General features: G+C 64.3%; 1 protein-coding gene across 1 annotated transcript in view; it reads left to right on the top strand.

The window, feature by feature from the left end:
• The first annotated feature begins 208 nt into the window (after nt 1-208).
• LOC117645294 (RNA-binding protein Musashi homolog Rbp6) overlaps nt 209-21,446 on the top strand; it is a 310,020-nt gene continuing 288,782 nt past the window's right edge. The window contains exon 1 of the mRNA XM_034385367.1: nt 209-447. Within this exon, the coding sequence (XP_034241258.1) occupies nt 371-447 (77 nt within the window). The 5' untranslated portion in view covers nt 209-370. The remainder of the gene's footprint in view (nt 448-21,446) is intronic.

Here is a 21,446-nt window from a genome sequence, read left to right as displayed (position 1 = left end):
CACCGCCGCCGTACCGCCGTCGCCACTTCGGGGCCGCGTCGGAGAGTGCCGAAGTGCGCCGCCACGCGCCGCCACGCCCCGCGGGGGCCGAACCGAACCGTTTGGGAGCGGCGGGAAGGGGCGGGCCGGGCGGGCCAGGGAGGGGGGGACGTGGCGGGGGCGAGGGCGGCTAGGCTCGATGCTGTTCGCTGTTCCCTGTTCCCTTCCGTTCCGTTAGTACCGTGTTGGTCTTCGCGAGGACAGCGTGTGTGTGTGAGTGTGTGTGCGCCCGTGCCGATCTCGCGAGTCGACAGAGTCGAGCGGCGAGTCAAGTCAGGCCGGCCCCCGTGGAGCCCGTCGTAGGAATAGTCAGAGCATCACGCAGCACACCATGATGATGGAATCGGCCCAGGACGGCGTTGTCAGCCTCGCAGGAGCGTCGCCGGCTGAAGTGCCGAATGATCCAGGGTGGGTGTCATCTTCGTCACGGCGGCGTCACAGCGTCGTCACGGCGTCGTCACGGCGACGTCACAGCGGTCACGTGTCACGCGGCGTCCGGGGCGTGGCGTGCAGGTCACGCGCCGGCGCCTCCTCCAAGTAGTGCATCGACCACCACCCCACCACCAAAAGTGCAATCCAAAGAGTGCAGTGTGTGATCTAGTGTCTTGCCAGTGCCAGTGTCACAGTGTCACTGTGTTGTCACGCTGTCACGCGTGTTTTGGGATGCCTTACGACATCAGCGCGGATCGCCGGGCCGGACCCAGGATGAGTAGCACCACGTAGAGTAGCTTTTGCAGCACGCCAGCACGCGCGTGCTACCGTGTCGCGGCGCCGTGGGCGTGCGCGTCGCGGCCGTGATCCTTCCCGCCTGCCACCGCCTCGCCCTGCCGAGTGATTCAGAAGATCGCTTTGTCGCTCTGTCTCTCTCGCACCCTTACGGAGTGCCCCATGAGTGCGAGAGAGACAGAGCGACGAAACGACTCTTCGGAATCGCTCAGCTGCCTCGCCCGCCCGGCACGGCGGGGCCCCGCGGGGCAAGCCGGCGCGGCGGCCGCGCGGTCGGACAACCCTGCGGCGGGCCTCGCGCGGCCCCGCGGCCCCGCGGCCCTGCGGTACAGAGGGCGCCCGCCCCACCCCCTGGCGCGGGCCGGGGCGGGGCCGGTGCAGAGGCTACCACTCTATGGCCGTCTTAAAATAACGACTCCGACACGTCATGTGTACGGGCTGATCAATGCTGCACTGCGCGGCAATGCACCGTGCCGCGCCGTGCCGCCAGGACGACCCTAACCTCAAAACGACATGTCGTCGCGAAGGCGCGTGGACGCCGAGCACGCCGTGGACGATGGCATGGGTCCACGCCACGCCGGGCCACCATGACGCACCGAGAGCACGGCCAGCCGGGCCAGCCGGGCCAGCCGCCCCGCAGCCCGGCAGCATGCCGGCAGCCCGGCCAAGGTCAATTAAGGCATAAGTGCGCCTTCGCCCCTGGCTTGCTGGGCTTGCTGCTGCTGGCTGGCTGGCTTCGGCCTGCATGCCATGCCCGCGCACGCAGCCAACGCGCCCGGGGACTTCCCCGCGAATCCTCCGCTCCGCCGTGCTCCGCCGCCAAGCCGGCCGCACAGTGCACCAGCCAGTCCGCGTGGGAAATGGTCGCTTCTTTCTGCCTCTCCGGCTCTGCTCCTTTTTCCTCGCTCCCCTCCCCATTTCGAAACGGTGCATCCCTTGCGCATGATGTGTGGGGGACATTCTTGCCCCGCCTTTTTTCTGGCCCGCCGCTCCCTCCGCCTCCCCATCCACGTCGAGTCCACGACGACGACGCTCCGGGCGGCGAGCGCGAAGGCGACCGGCGAACCAGAACCTTGACTTGATTTTATTTCGTGGCCGGCCTCTGCTGTGAAGGGTGTGTCCCATCACGGCGGGGCCGGGGAGGTGGGGGTGGCGTATGGGGTTGCCCTCCCCCCTCCCCCCGTCCAGCTGGTGTAAGTGAACAGCTGGCGGCAAGCTGAGGTAGGCCCCTAGGCCCCCGCCTGCGCTACGCCTGCGCTACGCCTGCGTCCCGACGTACCTTGGCCCGACTGGCGCGTCGACACGAACCGCCGCAACTCGACCGCGGCGCCAGGCGAGATGCCATCTTTTGGCGGTCAAACGCGCCGCCGCCGTGTCGCCGCGTCCTGCGTTCCCTCCTAGACCTGGCAGTCCCGGCGTCCTGGCGGCGTCCTGGCACAGACACGCCTCCCCCGCCCCCTTCCTGACGTCGCCGACAGCCCCCCCGCCCCCTTCCCTACGCCCCACTCGCTTTTGAGTGACATTCTTTAAACGAGGTTGACATGCTTTGGCATTGTCGAAGAATTAGTGGGCGACGCGACGCCGGTAGACGCGCTGACGCGTTCCGCGGCGGGGCGACGGGGCGGCGGTCCGAGTCCGCGGCCCTACCTGTCCTCCCGATCCACTCAAATAGCGTGAGCAGGGCGCGGCAATGCGGCAACTGGGATCAGAGTTGCCACACGAGCAGGCCGAAACCCCCGCGATGCACCAGAGTCGAAAAGGTTGCCAACCTCAGCACGGGGCAATATCTTTGGCTTTGGCTTGCTTGGTATAAAGCCGGGTGTGCCGCTGAATTTTTCATTAATTCATTCTTGGGTGCATGCGTGCATTCATTCATTCACGCATTCATTCATTCATTCATTCATTCATTCATTCATTCATTCATTTCGGTTTGCTAATCAGGCGGAGCGGCTACCGTTTTTGGCATGTGTTCAGCGCGCGTCGCGTTCGCCGGCCCGTGCGGTGCGGCGGTATTTCTAGCTGGCTTGCTCTCTCTCTTTTTCCTTCTCTCTCTCTCTCTCTCTCTCTCTCTCTCTCTCTCTCTCTCTCTCTCTCTCTCTCTCTCTCCTAACGGACGCAGGAAGATACCTCGCGAGCGCGGCATTGTTTTAAAATATGCACGGCTCGGATTAATGAATGACACACTGTGTTGCGAGCTCGTCGCTGTGTACTACACGGCGAGCGTGGCTCGTACGCTCGGACCGGCCCGCTGCACGTGCATCGACTTAGAGCCTCCTAACGCAATTCACACGTCCCTGCGGACTGGTCGGGACTGGTCCCGCGGAGTCGCCCTGTCTCTGTCGCTCTCGTGAGCTGTCCCGCAGGGGTTGGAGAGAGACGGAGCGACGGGCCTTCGGAATGGCTCCACTGCCACCGGGCCGCCACCGAGCCCTCGGTAATTAGCCCTATCATCCGACGGGGTCCTCGAGGACCGTGTCGACCGCGTCGACCGCGTCGAGGGTCCGCCGCCTCCGCCGCGCCGTTGGCGAGGTCCGCGTCAAACGGAAAACTGTCGGCCCCACTCCGCCCCGCCCCGGCCGTCACCACCTTCCCGTGTGATGACCCCGGTGGAGCCCCAGGGCCTTGAGGGCGGGGCGGGGCCGGGGGCTCAGTAGGGAAGGCCAGGGTTTAGGCGCCTTGCCTCCACGTGCCTCCACGTGGCGCTGGAGGGTCCTGGAAGGGTGGCACACCACGTTCGTAAACCTGTAACGGATTTAGACCCAATTTAAGCACCCCTCTGTGACCTGGCTGCCGACCGGGCTGCCGACCTGGCTGCCGACCTGGCTGCCGACCTGCGGCTGCCACCGCGTCCTCAAGAAGGAGGTGCCCGAGCCTCCCCCTAAATTGGCCACGTGCTTTATGAATGTCCTTCAGCGCTGCCTTTATCCTTCATCGGACGCGGGGCGAACGGGCGCTCCGTCTCTCTCGCACTCGCTGGGCTGGGCTGGGCGCCCCGTCGGCCGCGCAGGGGTGCGAGAGGGACAGAGCACCGCTCCGGAACCAACCTGCTGCCTTTGGTGTGGCGCTTGGCCCGGTCCGCCCTTGGCTGCAGGTCTGCGCCCAACTTCTGTTTGTAATGGTGAGGGCGAGGGGCGACGGGGCGACGGGGCGACGGGGCGACGGGGTGCAGGAAGAGGAAGAGGGATGCGATTCGTCGGTCTCGTTCCGCCCCGCCGCACACAGTGGCGTGGTGGCGTGGCCAAGGCGCAGCCAAGGCGCCCTGCTCGAGGCCCTGCCCCCCGTTTTGCATAGCGCCCTCATCTCTCTTCGTCTGGGAAACTGGGGAACCGAACGGCCAAATCTCTGGCCGAGTTCAGGCACCGGGTCGGGCGGCGGCAGGGCTGCCACCCGGAAAATGGTCGGGCGAGGCTTGCCGCCGTGCCTCCGGTGAGGCCCGCCCCCCTTCGGTCCCATCCCCGAGAAGGCCGCCAAGTGCTTGGCGTAAGTAACGGCCAACAAGGCGAATCGAACCACGCGGAGCGCGAGGCGGAGCGGCTGCCCGCCGACGTGGACGACGTGGGGCTGGCAAGGCAGGCCGGCGAGGCAGGCAAACGGCGCGGCTGTAAAACGGAAACCTATTCGACGGGGTGGCGGAAGTCGGGGAGGAGGATGGGAGGGGGGAGGCCGATGGCGTGTCGCGTGCGGGGGCCGCGCCGCTGCGCTTTCGGCAGAGGGAAGTCACTGCAGGCCGAACATCCTTGTCGTCGCTCCGTCTCTCTCGCACGAACGAGGCGCGGCCCGTGAGTGCGAGGGAGAGCGACGACAACAACGCCAGCCTCCACCCTCGGCGTGCCTTTTCCCTTTTGTTCTGATGAAAATGAGTTTATAATATCGGAGGCAGTCTGAGTGGTGGGCGGCCGGGCCGGGCACGACGGCGGCCGCTTGGCGGAGGGTTCGCGACGTGTCACATTCACACTTCTGGAAGTGAAATAATGTTGAGGGCGGCGCCGCGGCGGCCACGTGGCCCGGCACGGGCCCGGCACGCCGGCCGGAGGGCCGGAGATAGCGGCACGCTTGCGGTCTTCTTGATCAGCCGCGTGACAACACAGCCGGGCCGCCCCGCCCCGCCCCGCACACTGCTCGCTTATTGAACAAACGCTGCGCCTCGCGTGTGCGACGGCGCGCGCACGCTGCGGGCTGCACGCGTGCCAGTGTGCGTGCGTGCGTGCGTGTGTGAGTGAGTGAGTGAGTGTGAGTGTGTGTGTGTGTGTGTGTGTGTGTGTGTGTCAGTGTGCAAGGGAAGAGCGTTATTCCGCGTCAAGGCCGCCAATTACAGTGAGCTAGCGGCAGAGGCCTCACTGCTGCAGCCCGCTATGTCGCTGTCCCCTCGGCCCGGCGTGGTCCAGCCCGGTCAAGTCTCCTTGTTCCGTCTCCCTCGCACTCACAGTAGAGGTGCGAGAGAGAGAGACGGGGCGACGACACTCGTGCCCGCGGCGCCGGTCTAATCTCCGTGACGATGACGCGGCCACCTCTATGAACGAATTGTGTGCGTGGCCGTATCTGCCTTATCTCCCTCCCGCACCGCCGCCGCACCCCGGGCCCTACGACGCCGACCGCACGGCGCCACGGCGCGACGCGGCGCCTACCGTGGTTCCTGATTGAGCTCCGAGAAGGCATGAGGAGGGAAAGGACGTGCGCTCTGCCCCGCGGAGGTGGAGCGGGGCGGGGCGGGGCGGGGTGGGGCAGGGCGGGGCGGGGCGGGGAGTTCGCCCGATATTCGTCATAGATAAGGCGTGCCGGCATGGCGGGTGGCGGGAATGTCCTGGCAGTCCTGGCGCAATGGACGCCCCCGCGTCGACGGCGTCCTCGAGGCCTCGGGGCCTGCTTGAGCACGTGCGCCTCGCCGCCGGACGGGCTGCCCTGCCGGCCTTGGCAGCCCGGGCAGCCCGGGCTGCCTTCACACCCCGATGCCGGTTACGAGTACCCGTCTCCCTCTTTTCGTCCAGCCGGCCCACACGCCGACCCCTCAGGAAACCCTGCGACCCTCCGACCCTTTCGGGGCCGGCGGGCCGGCAGGGTCGTTAGCATGTGTCGTACGGAAACCGGCCCGCCGCCCGCCGCCGGGAACAGTGACAGGTAGTCTTTACTGCACTGTAAAACACAGGTGCGAGCGGGTAGCGCGTCTCCTGCGGCGCAACCGGCTCTACAGCGGACGCACATCATTCCGGATTCCCGCGTTTTGACCAACTTTGCGAGGCTGGTGCCCCCAAACTATTCGCGCTTAAGGTGTTTCCGAGGCGGTGCGTGAAAGAATAGGTCCCAAAGAATACCAAGACGTCGAGGGAGACCCTAATTAAGCACAGCTAGATTTAACGCAGTGGCCGCCCAAAGTCACAGCAAAATCGCGTTTTCGCGAAATTTTCGACAACCCTCGCGGGCGCGCCCTTGAGAGGGCCATGCCGCCGCTCCAGCGATGGCTAATAATCGCGCCGCACCCCGCCTCCCCGATGACGTCATTTATGCACGGCGCGAACCTCGTCGTGCCGTGTCGCCGTGTCACCGGAAAGCACACCTGTTGGAGCCGCGCTTCGCTCGCTTCGCCACGCAGAGCCACGCCCCCCGCTGTCCGTCAGTCCGTCAGCCCGAGCGTCAGCCTGCAGGGCCTGCCCGTCGCGGGCGTCGCGGATGGAGGGGGCTGCTTTGCGTCGCTTGCCGTCGGGGTGGCGCCGGCCCACTCGCTCTGTCTCTGTCGCACCCCCGCGTGGCGCCCCACAGTGGGCCAGAAGACCGGTGGGGGCGGCCAAAACTCTAGACGCGTTTTGAGCGCCAGAGTCGCTAAACGGGACTCGAACCGAACGTGTGACCCCACCAATGGATTGCTCTCCGCACGAGGAATCCATTGGTGGCGTCACACGTTCGGTTCGAGCCCTGTTTAGCGACTCTGGCGCTCAAAACGCGTCTAGAGTTTTGGCCGCCTCCACCGGTCTTCCGGCCCACTGTGCGCCCCTCGCGTGCGATATAGGAACAGAGCGACTGGCCGTCCAGTGGGGCTAATTTCGTGCGGTAATTACGTAACAAGGACAACCTTTTGACAGCGCGTCTATCATTCATTATGTGAAAGAGGATAATTTGGAAAACTTTTTTTTGTCGCCCACACTGTCGGCTTTGCGTCGGCGTATTTCGCCAACCGGAAGTATCGGGTCGTCACGTGGTTCCTGGACGCGCCCCGGCCTTGAAACGTGTCCGACGGACTCCGAAGGGCGCTCATGGCTGGCCACTCTCGGTCCACGTATGGCTTGGTGCTTCGCGCTCCGCAGCTGGCTGGCCCGGCCACTCGGCCAGTCGGCCAGTAGTGCGTGCGGGGCGCTGCACAGTGGGCCAGAAGACCGGTGGAGGCGGCCAAAACTCTAGACACGTTTTGAGCTGCAGAGTCGCTAAACGGGCCTTGATTCGAACGTTAGACCCCACCAATGGATTGTTGTCCGAACGAGGAACCCATTGTTGGGGTCACACGTTCGCTTCGAGTCCCATTTAGCGACTCTGGAGCTCAAAACGCGTCCAGAGTTTTGGCCGCCTCCACCGGTCTTCTGGCCCACTATGCGCTGGCTGGCTGGCTTCAGGACAGATTGGAACAGCTCCACTCCCCATTCGCCAGGGCGAGGGAAGGGGGAAGAACGGAGGGTTCCTGATTTCGCCTGTCGAACGGGCAGACGACAAGGCACTCGACTGGACAACACGAATCGTAAAACTGAAACGAAAACAAAGCGCCTGAAAAGCACGGCGTCGTTCCCCCTTCAGTAAATTGAAACAGCAGAATCCGGATTTCTCGCAGAGCTATCGGTGCGAACCCGATGCTGGGCAACACCCGGCCCGACGAAGGAGCGGGGGTTCGATTCGTTTCGGTGTGCAGAGCGTTGTTGTTTGCGTGCGGTGCGCGCGCGCCGCGGGCCCTGGACTCCATGCGTGCCCGAGCGATCATTTTCAGGCTGGTTGCGTCTGTTGGCGTAGCGGCCGATGCTCGTCGCCAGATAGCCTATCTCGATCTTTCAGGTGCGCCGGCTCCACCCACCGATGCCCTGCCCAGCCTTTTCTGCTCTTTTCACACCTTTTTAATTCGTCCTCGTTTTCGTGTTTGTTTTTTTTTCCCGCTCCGGAAGAGTGGCGCCGTTTAGTGCTAACGCGGTGATAGTGCAGATAAAGCACCCGCCTCACACACACACCCACACACGCATCGACGCTCGAATCTGGAACGTTATCGGCTCATATTCCCCCGTTTTCCCCCTCCGGTGCGGTCGTCCTGAATTAATCGAAACGGCACTCGGACGCGGCAGTGGCCCTGCAGTGGCCTGCCGCCGAGGTTGCCTGCCCTGCCGGTCTGCCGTGCGTCGTCTGCTCGTCAGCGACACACCGCTACACGGACCTCGGGGCTGCAGACCGATTCCGAGAGTTCGTCGCTCTGTCTCTGTCGCACCTCCACGGCACGCCCCGTGAGTGCGAGAGAGACAGAGCGACGAAAGCGACCGGTCTGCTGGCGGCGCGACGACGCGGTGCCCCTGCTGCATTACCGACGAATAATGCACGCGCCTCGGCGGCGGCGGTTATTATTTACGGTGTCTTGGCCAAAATAATTCACGCGTGCTGCTGGGCGCACCACTGCAAGCCTTTGCCATTACGCGAAGAGCGAGACGAAAATTTTCAGCCGCCGTTTTTGGGTCGTGCGAGCCGGATAAGAGTGAGGACCGCTGAGCTGCAGACAGAGTCGCTCTGTCTCTCCCGCACTCATGGGGCGCCCCGGGTAGGTGCGAGAGAGACAGAGCGACGTCTGCTGCAACACGGCCTTCTGCTATTCTCCCGCGCGTCATGTGTCGTGCGCGAGCGTCATCGCGGAGTGGCGGTAACTCCGTTAACGCCGTTATCCGCGTAGGACAAGGCGATAAAGGGGTTACGGTACAGTACGCGCGTCACATGAAGATGCACGATAATAATGAGAAACCAGGCGAAGAGAAAAAACAAAAGATAAACAAAGTCTCACCTGTGCCATGTGCGGAAGGTTCTTTGAACCGCGCCGCCCGATACGCTGACGCGTCTGTCTGTACAGTGTGCTTCCTTGTAAACACTCGGCTTCGATTTTTATTTGTCTCGAGCCGTTGCCCGCCCGACTAGTTTCCCCAAACGACTTCCCGGAGAGTTCACCACGTCCACGCCGATGGCGACGTTTTGATCGGCGTGCTCCCCCCCGAAGTGTTCGCTGGAGTCTGATGGAATCGGCGTGGCCGCGACGCCGCGAATCGACTCGGGTTTGACCGACTGCACGGCCCGGGCGGCCTTGATCCTGCCCGATTGCCGCTACTGTGTACAGCCCGGCGCAGCGAGCGCAGCGCGCAGCACAGCCACTGCCCATCATTGTCTGGGAGCCTCTAACCATCCCGGCCACGCCTCGGCCTGCCACGGACTGCCATGGGCCGCGTCCCCGCCGCGTCCCCGCCGCGTCCCCGGCACGCCCGGCTTACCAGTGTTGCCACACAAGGCGACTGAAACCGCCAAAATCACCACGATGCACTTACTCCAGTCGGCAGGCTTGCCAACCTTAACTTCTCGAGGGCTGCCCACACTGCCTGGAGGTTGGCAACCCTTTCGACGCCGCGGTATATGGATCGTGGGAATTTCGGCCTACTTGGGTGGCAGCACTGGGCCGTCCGAAAGGCGCGGCACTCACAGCTGCCCCGGGCCACTATGCGCTAAGCGCGGAGGCCGGACAAAAATCGAGAGTCTCTCTCTCAGCCGATCTCTGGCGCTGTCGGGCACGTCGGGAACACTCGGGTACTGTCGGCGGTGTGCTGGCTGGCCGTCGAAAAACGGGAAACGGGTCGAACGGCAAGACTCGTGCTCCAGGACTACGCCGACTGCATGGCGGCTCTCAATTGGCTGCGATTACGCGGACAGCAGGCCCATTCTCTCTCTCTCTCTCTCGCACTCACGGCGCGGGCAGCATGGGAGCGAGAGAGACGGACAGTTCGGAATCAGCCCGCCTGCCGTCGTTCCCTCGGCCGGCGCTTCCTCGCCAGAAGGAGGCCGGCGAACGCGTGTGTCGTCGTCGCTCTGTCTCTCTCGCACCCCCACGGCGCGCCCCGTGAGAGCGACAGAGACAGAGCGACAAAGACCCCCCGCTGCACGCTGCACGCTGCGAAGCACTGGCACGGCGAGATAGGCCCGCGTCGCCCTGTGTTGTGTGACCCGCCAGCCGCCGCCCTCCCCGCCTCACCGTTCGCACCCCTTCATTGCCCCACATATGCCTTCATTGCCCGAGGCACCGACCGCCCCACAGGCCACAGGCCTGGTGAACCATCAGGCCACGACTTGGTGAACCATCATACCACAGGCCACAGGCTTGGTGAACGGTTCAGTGCGTCGAGGCCGGTCGGAGCTCCAAACCCCCGAACGGTGCCAGTGAGCGTCTCGGGTGCCAGAGATTATCTCCGCGCGTGCGTGTCGTATATTTTTGGAGATGAAGCTCCGAGCTCCGCCTCGCTGACGAGAAGACCCGCACCACTTTTTTGGGCGCCTTATCGTGCACGAGCGCGGTCGGCCGGCCGCGGACGGAGCGGACTGCGGAAGGGTGGAGGCCGCCGTGGAGGCTCAGGGGGGTCACGGCATGCTCGTGGAGGCCCTCGTCACCACGGGGTGCTAACCATGTCACCATGGTGACCCATGTTGACCATGGTGACCATGGTGACCATGGTGAACATGGTGAACATGCTGACCATGGTGACTATGGCATCACGATGTTTACATGCAGTCCGCGCGATGACGTCCTGAGGTTCGGCAATAAGAGCGATGACCATTGACAGCAACCATGTGTTATCACCAGGGCCGTGGTGCTGCTGTCCATTTGGTGACATTTGATGGTGCTCATGGGGCCGCGGGGTCATGGTCCTCATAGAGGCTGTCGTGGGCGGGGCCATGGCAGGGCCATGGCGGGGCCGTTCCGACTGACTGGCTCCGATGTCTGTGCCTCGGGGGGCCTGGCCTGCTGGCACTAGCCCTGCCCTAGGGCGGCCCTAGGGCCTTGTAGCCCTGCAGGACAAGATTATCGACCTCGGCTCGGCCTGCTGTACAGCCCTCGGGCCGCGCGGGCCTCCGCGGCGCCTCGCCGCCCCGCAGATGGCCATCTCTAACGACTGAGAATGTCTCAGCGATAATCGATTTTCGCCCCATTTAACTGGGAGTTGTTGTAACAACGCGCCGCCGCCACCTCCGGCCGGCCGGCCGGACGCTTAGTCGCACTTTGCAGAGCGCCGCGTCAATTTTTCAAGTGTCGTGCCGCCGCCGCCTCCGGCATCGCGTGTCGCATCCCTTTTCCGTCGCCTCGCCTTAAGGCCGCCGTCTTAATCGTCGCATTGATCGCCGTGCCTAATTGATGGAATAGGGCGGATCTGCCTTCTCCGGCAAGAAGGGGTCCTTCATTTCGCACGGGGTCAAAGCGCGCCAAATGGATTTTTAGAGTGTGGTTGCCCCACGTTGATCGCTGCGTGCGCTCTGCAAGTTTGGCGTACGCTTCTTGCTGCGAGGCTGCGGCTGGCCCTCGGCCTGGCCAGCGCTCTTGTAGTGGCGGCGGCATGTTTCGCAAGACGGGGTGTGGCCGGGAAGGCCGCGGTGGGGGCGGAGGTGGGGGAAGAAACCACAGGGGTGCGCGCCGCGCGTGATGAGGAAAGGATGTCCCGGTGACCTCCAGAGCGGCCTCCAGGGTGGCCTCCAGGGCGGCCTCCAGAGCGGCTGGGCCTCCAGAGCGACCCTCCGTCCCCGCCTTGCGATGCCGCGCGCGCCTCGGCCACGCTACGGACCGCCCGGAATTTCCTCGACAACTTTCTTGATTGAGTCAAACGCGACGAAAATGAAAATGAATGGCGGCCTAACAATCTCGCGTTCCGTGCCACCCGGCCGTGCGCGGAGAGGGATGTCCGTCCGCGGAGGGCACAGCGTGCCGAACGACGCGGTCCTGGGCGCGACGTCCGCGCCGTCCTGGCCGCGGAGGCAATGTATTCCGCGGGGATTCATGATTTGCCGTTTCCGAAATTCAAATGAGCCGCGGGCGCTGCGAGTATCGGCCGCCGGACGCATATGGCAATCGCGCAGTCAAGCCGCGCCGCCAGGGCACCGCCTCGCGACTCGCGAGAGACGAGACGAGTCCCGGCAGCCGAACATGAGATGCGAGCCCGCGGACGTGGAGGGGGCATGGATGAGCAGGCGGTGGCGGCGGCACCCCTGCGGTGATGCAAGACGCCGTGTTAGACCGAAGAAAGGGCCGACTACGGTGACCAGATCCCCCTCCGGCCGACACCCACTCTAGTCTCGCGGGACCGGCGGCTTTGCCGGCGACAACCCCGCGCCGTTTCGCGTCCCCGGAGGTGTAGGTGACGCGCCGCGGGCGGTATGTAAACATGTCCCAAACATCCCGCACCCCGAACGCCTCGCCGAACGCACGAGCAGTATCCGGCGGCCCGGCAATACCGTCCTGTTTGGACGGCGGCTGCTGTTTGGACTTGCGTTACACAGGCAGATTTATACTGGGCCGAAAGCCCGGCCCTTTCCGGTGGCCGCGCTCTGCGTGCGGCAGCGCGGCAGCAGCCTCGCATTCGAAAGGACGGCGGCAGGAAAAAGGGGGAAGGCCGCCGCCGCCGGTACTCGAACCCGCGCACCTTTCCATTATTCCAGCCAGTCTCGCCGAACTCACGCCCTTACTAATTCACCAGCCGAAAAGGCTTCCGCTTCCGGCAAGAGGGGTCTGGCGCTGCGTGGTCCACCACCGCAACACATTCTACTATGAGTGACACTCTGGACAGACACGACAAAAAATAATGTAACAGACACAACAGGACATTATCGGACATGAAGGACAGTCCAAGACAATATATATAACGGGCATTATACATACATAAATATTGTCCCAGACGAAACAAACACATAACTGATATAGACAAAGAGACGTAATAAATAAGTGACAGGCATAACGGACGACATGCAGACGATGCAGTCAGTCTGACAGACAGACGCATAGGGAGGCAAAGCCCCGCACGAAACGTCCATCACGCCGCGCTGCGCTACGCACTCACACACACAAAGCTTCACACACTCACGCGCGCGCACACACACGCACACACACACACACACGGCCGTGACGGAATGAAATGTGTTTGCGATTGCTGGTCGTAACGACGGACGCCGCGACGCCTCGCGTTTCGGCCTCTGTCAACTCGCCGCCTGTGAGCTGCACCTGGCGGGGCGTGGCGGGGCGGGGCGGGGTGGGGTGGGGCGGGGCGGGGGGTCGTCGCGAGTGCCACGGGATGCAGCAGTGTAGTGCGGGGGCGTTGTTCGGGCTGCCGGGGGTTCGTGCTAAGTCCGCAGACAGAGTACGACCGCGCGGCACTTGTGCTGTCATCGGCCGCGGTGGGGCGGGGCGGGGCGGGGCGGGGCGGGGCGGGGCGTTCCGCCGCACAAAAGCCCCGCGGTGCGCCCATCGGCGCTCAGCGCGCGGATCGGTAATTGGCATGAGACGAGGAGGCGAGGCACGCTGCCGTCTCAGCGCGGCCTGAGGAAGAGCGGCGGCAGTTCGGTCGCTCCGTCTCTCTCGCACTCGCGTGGTGCCCCGCGTCGGCCGCTTGTGCGAACGAGTCGCAACGAGTCGCTGGCGGGCGCGTGACGCGGTCCACGGCCTGCAGCGAGGCCTGCAGCGCACTGCACGTCGCACTGCAGTGGCGGCTCGGTTGCGACATCGAGTTGACGCCCCGCGGCCGCCGTGCACAGCCACGCAGTGCTTGGCGTGCTGTGCGATGCCTCACCGCGCCGCGCCTCCGAGTCCCCCCGCCGGGCCGGCCAGGCGGACTGATTGCCCGTGGTCCAGGTCCAGGCCCGACGGCCTGCCGACCCAGTGACTGGCCAGCGCGCGGGCACGCCCCCCGGCCCGACGTCTACCTCGCCTGACCTTGAGACGTCGCCGGCGAGTGAGCCTGGCCGGGGACTTCCGTGTGTGTCCGCGGCCGCCGCGCCGCCCGCCAGCCGCCACGGCCCGGGCCGGAGTCTGCGGTCGCGACGGCGTTGGCGCTTTGGGCCGCGCGACGCCGACGACGCGAAGCAACGCGAAGCCGGCGGCCACCCGGCGTCTCTGCTCTGCCTTTGCCTTCCCTCCGCCGGGCCGGCGTCGTCCCCAGTCCCATCTGCCCGGCGGGCTGGCGGGCTGGCGGTGCGGCGGCGGGGCCCAACTGCCGGGCCGCGCAGTCGCGCACTGTTGCCAGCTCGGCCCTAAGGAAGGCCCAGCCAGCCCCGGCCCGGCGGGGCAGTGGGGCAGGGGGGCCTTAGCATGCCAGACACAAATGCTCATTCATTTTCATATTGCACGCCGGCACGGCCAGCACGCCGCGCGATGGCGGCGGTGCTTGCCGCGCTTCGCGTAGCTTCGCGCCTCACTGAAGCCGCGTTCCTCGGAGCGCCGGCCGTGGCGTGGCCTCCTCGCGTTGGCGTTGGCGCGACACTGCTAGCGGCACTTTGACATGTCAAGGGCCGTCGGGCCGGCCCACGACACCTGCCCGTCGACACCTGTGACCTCACAGTGGACACGCACCCGCCGTGCTCCTGGTGACACTCGTTCAAACTATCGCTCCCCCCGATAGAATCCGGCTGGCCCTTCTCCTTGTAAGCACGGGGCTTACGGCCGGCCCCCCACGAGCCAAACGGCACTTGCTTCTGCAAGGTGACCGTACCGCCTGGATCGGAGGATCGGAGAGCGGTCTCCCCCCCGGCTGCTTGCTCTGGTCGCCCCTGCGTCTTTATCTGCTTGCGCTTTTCACCCCTCTCACCCCCCCCCCTTCCCCCTTCCCGTCGTCGCCGGTCCGGCTCCCCCCCCACCGCGACCGCCGTCTCTCCTTTCGCGTATGGCTCCCCTTACTCCTCCTCGTGGTGTGGCGAGGCGTGGCGTGGCTCAGCGGGGCGGGGCGGGGCGCGGCGGGGCGGGGCGAGGTGCGGCGGGGCGTTCCAGGGGGCTCCAGCCTGCGGCGGGGATTGCAGCGGCCGTGTTTCCGACGTGGGGCGTGGGCGGCAGGCAGCACTGGATGGCTCTAAGTGCGCCAGTGGCAGAAAAAAATAGAAATGAAATCCGTTTCTTCGAATTAGCAGTGTGGGAAAACAGAGCGGGAATTACGTTGGCGGCCTTGACCTGCGCTCCGCGATTAGGAGTGATTGATTAAGTGACTGAGTGAGTAAGGAAGAGAGAGAGAGAGAGAGAGAGAGAGAGAGAGAGAGAGAGAGAGAGAGAGAGAGAGAGAGAGAGAGAGAGAGAGAGAGAGAGAGAGAGAGAGAGGGGAGACTGGTGGACCCCGGCCCCCTCATTTACGGCAGCTCACGCACCGGATGCTAATGCGGGCGACACCGTGTGTGTTCAAGGTGCAAGGGCCTCTCTCTCGCTCCCTCTCTCTCTCGCTCCCTCTCTCTCTCGCTCCCTCTCTCTCTCGCTCCCTCTCTCTCTCGCTCCCTCTCTCTCTCGCTCCCTCTCTCTCTCGCTCCCTCTCTCTCTCTCCTCTCTCTCTCGCTCCCTCTCTCTCTCTCTCTCTCTCCTCCTTCTCTCTCTGTCTCTCTCTCTCCGTCTCACTCACCCGCTCCATTTCCCTGACGAAATTCCCCCCCCCCCCTCCCGGTCCCTTATATTGGTTCTGCCAGAAAGAAAGTCCGTCCGAGTTACTGCCCTCCGCGGTGGGGCCGCCGCCGCCGTGTCGACTGTAGGTACGCTGCACTGTAAAACCTCGTGTTTGCAGCGGCTGGCTGGGACGTAAGGTGGCTTCGTATGAGACCCCGGAGGGATCTCTGACGTGCCCAAATATGCGCTCTGTCCCTGCTGGGTCCCGAGCGCCGCTGTCTCCCTCGCACCCGTGGAGCGCGTGGTGACGAAAACGCAGAATGTCCGCATCACAGAGTAAGTCGTTCGTTCATTGCCATTATCCTTTCGACACGCGAGCACGTCTTTAGCTTGCCGCGAGTCCGAAAGTGACATGTCTCGGTGTCGTCCGGACGGTGCGTCTTCCGAGGGAGGCCCCTCCCTCGCATCCGCACACTGAATATCTCATGGCACTGACCCCCCCCCCCCCCCGGCCCGCCTCCGGCCGCTCACGTCGCTTCCTCCCCCCTGCCCTCGCTGCCGGGGCTGCCGGGGGCTGCCGGGGCTTACGTGATGTGCGCTCGGTTTGAATCGGGTGTCGGATTTCGCGGCACGCTCAAGGTGACCGCCTTCGAGGCGGGCACTAAAGGCTTTACGGTAATGCTGCGGACGGAGGCTGAGCGCGACACGCCGCGCGATGCAGGGCGCGCTGTTTCGACGATTGGCCGCCAGGCGGCGCACAGTGGGCCAGAAGACCGGCGCAGGCGGCCAAAACTCTAGACGCGTTTTGAGCTCCAGAGTCGCTATACAGGACTGGAACCGGACGTGTGACCACACCAATGGATTCCTCGTTCGGAGAGCAATCTATTGGTGGGGTCACACGTTCGGTTCGAGTCCCATTTAGCGACTCGGGAGCTCAAAACGCGTCCCGGATTTTTGACCGCCTCCGAACCTCCTCGTGGACGAGACAAAGGGCCTGGAAGCGTCCCCCACTCCCCGCGCGGCCTTCCCGCTTTTAGCGGGTCGTTGACGCCGCCGACGTCGCGCGGCTTTTGTATTTTGGCGGGAATCGGTTGGCGGCCGCGCCGTGCGGCGGCGAGACCAAACGCCGTCGCGGCGTCGCGGGTGTGGCGCTCGCGGTGACGTCACTGTCGTCTGCTCACGTGTTGTCGCGCCGCGCCGGCGAGTGTGTGTACGTTTGTGGGCGGCACGTGATTGGCTGCAGGCGGTTTTGCATCCAGGCGCCGCGCGCAGTCGTCTCATCGCTCTGTCTCTCTCGCACCCGCGCTTCTGCACCCGAATGGCTGCTCCTCCGCCCTTTCGACGGCCGGTGCACCGCACTGCGAGGCGGCAGGGCGGCCGGCCGACGCCACGGGCACGACGGACAGGACGGGGGCCGGGGTGGACGGGGCACGGCCGCGGCGGCGTGGCGGCGCGCACCAGGCCGAGGCCAAGTTGCAGCGTTCGGCAGCACTTGCCAACTTGTGTCGGCCAGAGTCAAAAGTTAGACGGCCGGGCTGCGGCCAGTGTCATACTCAAGGGCCCAGGCGGCCAGCGCGGCCAGGCGGCGAAGGCCCCGGCCCCGGCCCCGGCCTCGCGCCCGCGTCAAGTACCCTCGGAGCCGTCAATGCAAGGCGCCGAGGAGAAGGCGAGGCGGTCGCCCAAAAGTTGGCACACCCCCACACGCACACACACACGCTATCAGGATCGCAATAGTGTGCCGCCAAGGCGCGTGTACAGTGTGTGGGCAACGCGTCCCTCTTCGATAGTAGCGCGGCCGGATCGCCCTGCCGAAAGCACACACGCGTCGAGGGAACAACTCACCCACCTTCAGAAAGAGCGCCGAGACATTTCCCGGCAGTGTAGGGCAGAACGATGAGTTATGTCGGCTCACGCTCGCGCCGTCACTTCCACACACCTGGGCCGCTACTGCTCGCCGCGCTGCTGCTGCTGCTGCTAGTGTGGTGGTCATTGAGGCCTGGCCGTTTGCCGCGCTTAGCCGGACAATAGCCGGACCGTCTGTCTGCTCCTTGTTCTGTGAGCCCTTCTTTGCCACCTTCATCTCCAGGAGGGGATCTCTGTGTCGTAGTTAGGCCCCTCGTTGTTGGGGCCCAGGACGGTCCGGGACGGCTTGCTGCTGCACTGTTGTCCCCGTCGTGGGGCGTGAGGCGTCCCTTGGCCCCATGCGCACGCGGCTGCGTGTGGATGCATGAGGTTTTGCATTGTACTTGTTAATTCTCTCGGAGGAAAGGCGTGTGGATGTGACTGAGCTCACGCCTGTGTCTGCAGTCACCGGGGTTCACACGTTACTCGTCTTGATCGTTTGACAGCACCCGGGTTGGTACCAGACGGAGCGCAAAAAACGAGAAACAATCTGAAAGTGACAGTGTGGTGGCATGGTGGAATCGCCCAGGCAGTGTCGCCGCGAGCCCACCTAGCCTCCGTGGGAATCCGCAGTCTTAGCGCGACACATGGTGGCTTTGCCTGCAGACTGAGTCTTCTCCGTCGCTCTGTCTCTCTCGCACTCACGAGGCGTCCCGTATGGGTGCGAGAGAGACAGAGCGACTGCTTTGCCTGCCGGTCGCGTGATGGTGCATGTTCCCACCGCCAGAGGCCGCCGCGGCGCCACTGCCGCTCCCCCCGATCTAGCGACAGTGCGTGCCAAAAGGCGCCTCTGATAACGGACGACGACGGACAGACAGACAGACAGACTGACATACAGACAGACAGACGGACGGACAGGCCGAGGTGATGCACTTGAAGAGTCGCGGACGCGCGGTCCATAGAGGCCAAAAGCTACAAAGGGAGACAAGAAACAGATTGCGTGCGGTGTCAAAACACGGGTATTTATAGCGTGGGTGCGAGGACGGGCCACCTCCTCCCCGGTCCCCCTGTTCCCCGGTCCACCTCCTGCTGCTGCCCGGTCCGCCGCCGCCGCTTCCTCCCTAGACGGACGGAAATTTATTTTGGCACGATGGCGGCGCACGCGCTTTAGACTAATTAAAATTCTCCGCGAGCGGTTTGCACTCGGTGCTGGGGGGGCGCTGGGGCGCTTGCCGCGCTAGCAGTGTAGTGCCGTGTGGGAGGGGGAGGGGCCGCCGTCGGGCCGTCAAGGCGGGCATGCGCTTCGCTTCCGGCGGCCACTTCCTCGGGTCACAAAGTCAAGACGCAGCCAACCCAGTTGTTCCGTATTTATTCATTTTCATCCATTTTCTTTTCAATTTTCTTCTTCCTGAAGGATTATATTTATTTCAATTTTTTTGCGGGGTACATATTTTTACGTCCGATGGAATGACGAGCTCGGTTTCGATAAGGTTTATCAGCCGGCGAGCCGACGCGAGACGAATACAACTGATCCTGCCCCGCGTCGCGAGTGTGTGTGTGTGTGGCGCCCCTCCCTCCCACTCCTCCTTGCCTCCCCCCCCCCCCCCCCCCCCCAACCGCCGCCGCTCCAGCTGAGTTCCCCTCCATGCCAGCCCGCCCGGCCCGCCCAGCCCGCCGAGCCGGGCCCCGGCGGCGTCACAGTAGACCAGCTGTGTGCTGGGCCCTGCACTTTAGGCCCCACGCGCGATGATGATGCCGGGACGACGAAAATCTTACCCGCTCAGTCGGTGCCGGGAATGCCGACCGAAATGTTTCCACATGCGTCTGTTTTAATTATCGTGACATTGGAGCGGCGCGCGCGCTGGAAGGCGGTGTTGTTGTACTTACAGTGGCGTTGCAAACCGATCCCGGCTCGCGCGCTCTGCCCCAAAAGGACCGAAGCGTTCCGCGAAGCGCGAACAGCGCGGACGGCTCGTGGGCTCCAGTCGGTCTGCCCCCTCCCACTTGACGACCAGCAGTGTAGGGCACTGGAAAACGCGTCGCTGCGGGCAGTGCGGGCGCGGGTTCGATCCCCGGCGGCGGCGGCCTCTTTTGCATGCGCGCCGTCGGCCGTTTGAGCGAGGCCAAGCTAGCCCGGGCCGAGCGGGACCATTGCGGGCAGTTTGGCACACATTTGATGCACATGGCGCGCCAAGTCTCGCTGCAGACGGACGGTCGCTCTGTCTCTCTCGCACTCGCGGCGCGCTCCGTAGGGCCCGCACGGGTGCGAGAGAGACAGAGCGACTGCTGCAGCGTCCTCCACCCCTTCCGGGCTGCGGGGCTGTTTCTGTCCAGCGGCGGTCATTTCACTTCCGTGACCGGCATGCTAAAGTCCTGCCCCGCAGTAATGGAGGCTGGGGTGACACCAACGGAATCAGGTGTCGAAACAGGCCATCTCAAACAACACAACAAAGTCCAGAGACAAAATCATGGAACAAATATCCAGATGAACGGCGTTCTAAAAGTGGCGCGCGCTGTGTGACACGACCCTGTGTGACGCGTCGTCGCAAACGCGACGTGACGGTGTGTGTTTTTCTGTGCGTGTGTGTGTACGCAGCACGTCACAAACACGTGCTGCTACATCGGTTATTAGTGACTGACACGTCGAAGGGGCACGCGGGGGCACCGCGCGAGCTATACGAATGCATGTTCACTGTCTGTCTGCCTGTCTGTCCGTCCGTCCGTCCGTCCGTCCGTCCGTCCGAGTGGCGCGCCGGGAGTCGGGGCGTGTGACGGTGTGACTAGTGAGACTATGTGGTGTCACATTCCATACAGGCAGCGACGCAGCGCGTCCATTTTTGTCCGCCTGTCACCCCGCGCGGCGGAACACGCAAAAGTGTCGTTGCACGGCAATTTCTCATCCGAGCCGTCTCGGATGCTTCTGCAGTGGATATTGAAGGGTTGAGTACCTGGAACAGGGCGCGGGGTAATCGGGGCCTTTGGCTTGGCGTCACAGTGCCCTGCCCCTAGCTGTCCGTCACCTGACACTGGTCGTCGTCGTCGCCTCCCCCTCCCCTTTCCCACTCACTCCTCACGCTTCACAGTCGTCCTTCAGCACGCCGGGGCCCAGGCCCAGCCGCCAGGCCTGCGCGCTGGCTGGTGCTGGCTGGTGCTGCCTGGTCTCGAGTTTTTCTTGCGAGACAAAAAGAACACCACCGCAACGCCCGACCCCTCCCCTCCCCGCCCTCCTCCGGGGCCCGCTAGCGCGGCCAGCGCCCGCTAGGCCGTTGGCATGTATCGTTCGCTATCTAGCGCTGCATCCCAGAGGAGCCCGTCCAAATCACCGCGCCATTGCACTGATGTGCGTCGCTCACCACCTCGGCCGGCCCACCGTGGGCCAGAAGACCAGTGGAGGCGGACAAAACTCTAGACGCGTTTTGAGCTCCAGAGTCGCTAAATGGGACTCGAACCGAACGTGTGACCCCACCAATGGATTCCTCGTTCGGAGAGCAATCCATTGGTGGGGTCACACGTTCGGTTCGAGTCCCATTTAGCGACTCTGCAGCCCAAAACGCGCCTAGAGTTTCGGCCGCCTGCACCGGTCTTCTGGCCCACTGTGCGGCCGGCCGGCTGCTGAGCCGAGCGGAGCGCGGAGCTGAGGCTGCCTGGGCTGAGTCAGCAAGGGCGTCCTGTTGCTAAGCGACGCGCCGCCGCGCCGCTTCCCAGCCATGAGGGGCTTCCAGCGTGCTCCCAGCCTACCTGTACCAGTGTAGTAGTGTGCCGGGTACCCGGACCGCCGCCCCGAGACTCGTTCCCGTCGCTCTGTCTCTCTCGCACTCCTAGGGCGTCCCCATAGGTGCGAGAGAGACAGAGCGACGAGAACGACTCGGTCTGCAGCAGCCGCACCGATCGCCGGGAGTCGGGTGACGCTGCGGCGCTGCGGCCGGTGCCGTGGTGTACAGTGTGGTGTTCTGTGGCAGCGGCCGGAAGCTTCGATCCGCTCTGCTGGGGGTACCTCCCTGGGTACCTGGCCTGGGGACCTGGCTGTCTGGCTGCCTGGCTGCCTGGCACGGTGCTCGCTGCCCGCAGCGCGTTCCAATTATTGGACGTTGAGGGGAACAAAAATTCAAACACGTCGTCCAGAGCCTCGTATAACACAGGGCGCGAATTGATTGGAACCTATCTGTGATGCGATTGGTCCCGCAACGGTGTCCAATTTCCGCTATTGACACGGAAAATCACCGGCTACGTCACGAGA

Source organism: Thrips palmi, unplaced genomic scaffold, assembly GCF_012932325.1.
Source record: "Thrips palmi isolate BJ-2018 unplaced genomic scaffold, TpBJ-2018v1 HiC_scaffold_18, whole genome shotgun sequence".
NCBI lineage: Eukaryota > Metazoa > Arthropoda > Insecta > Thysanoptera > Thripidae > Thrips > Thrips palmi.
Note: the sequence above shows the minus strand (reverse complement) of the source record. Positions and strands in the feature narration are given on the sequence as shown.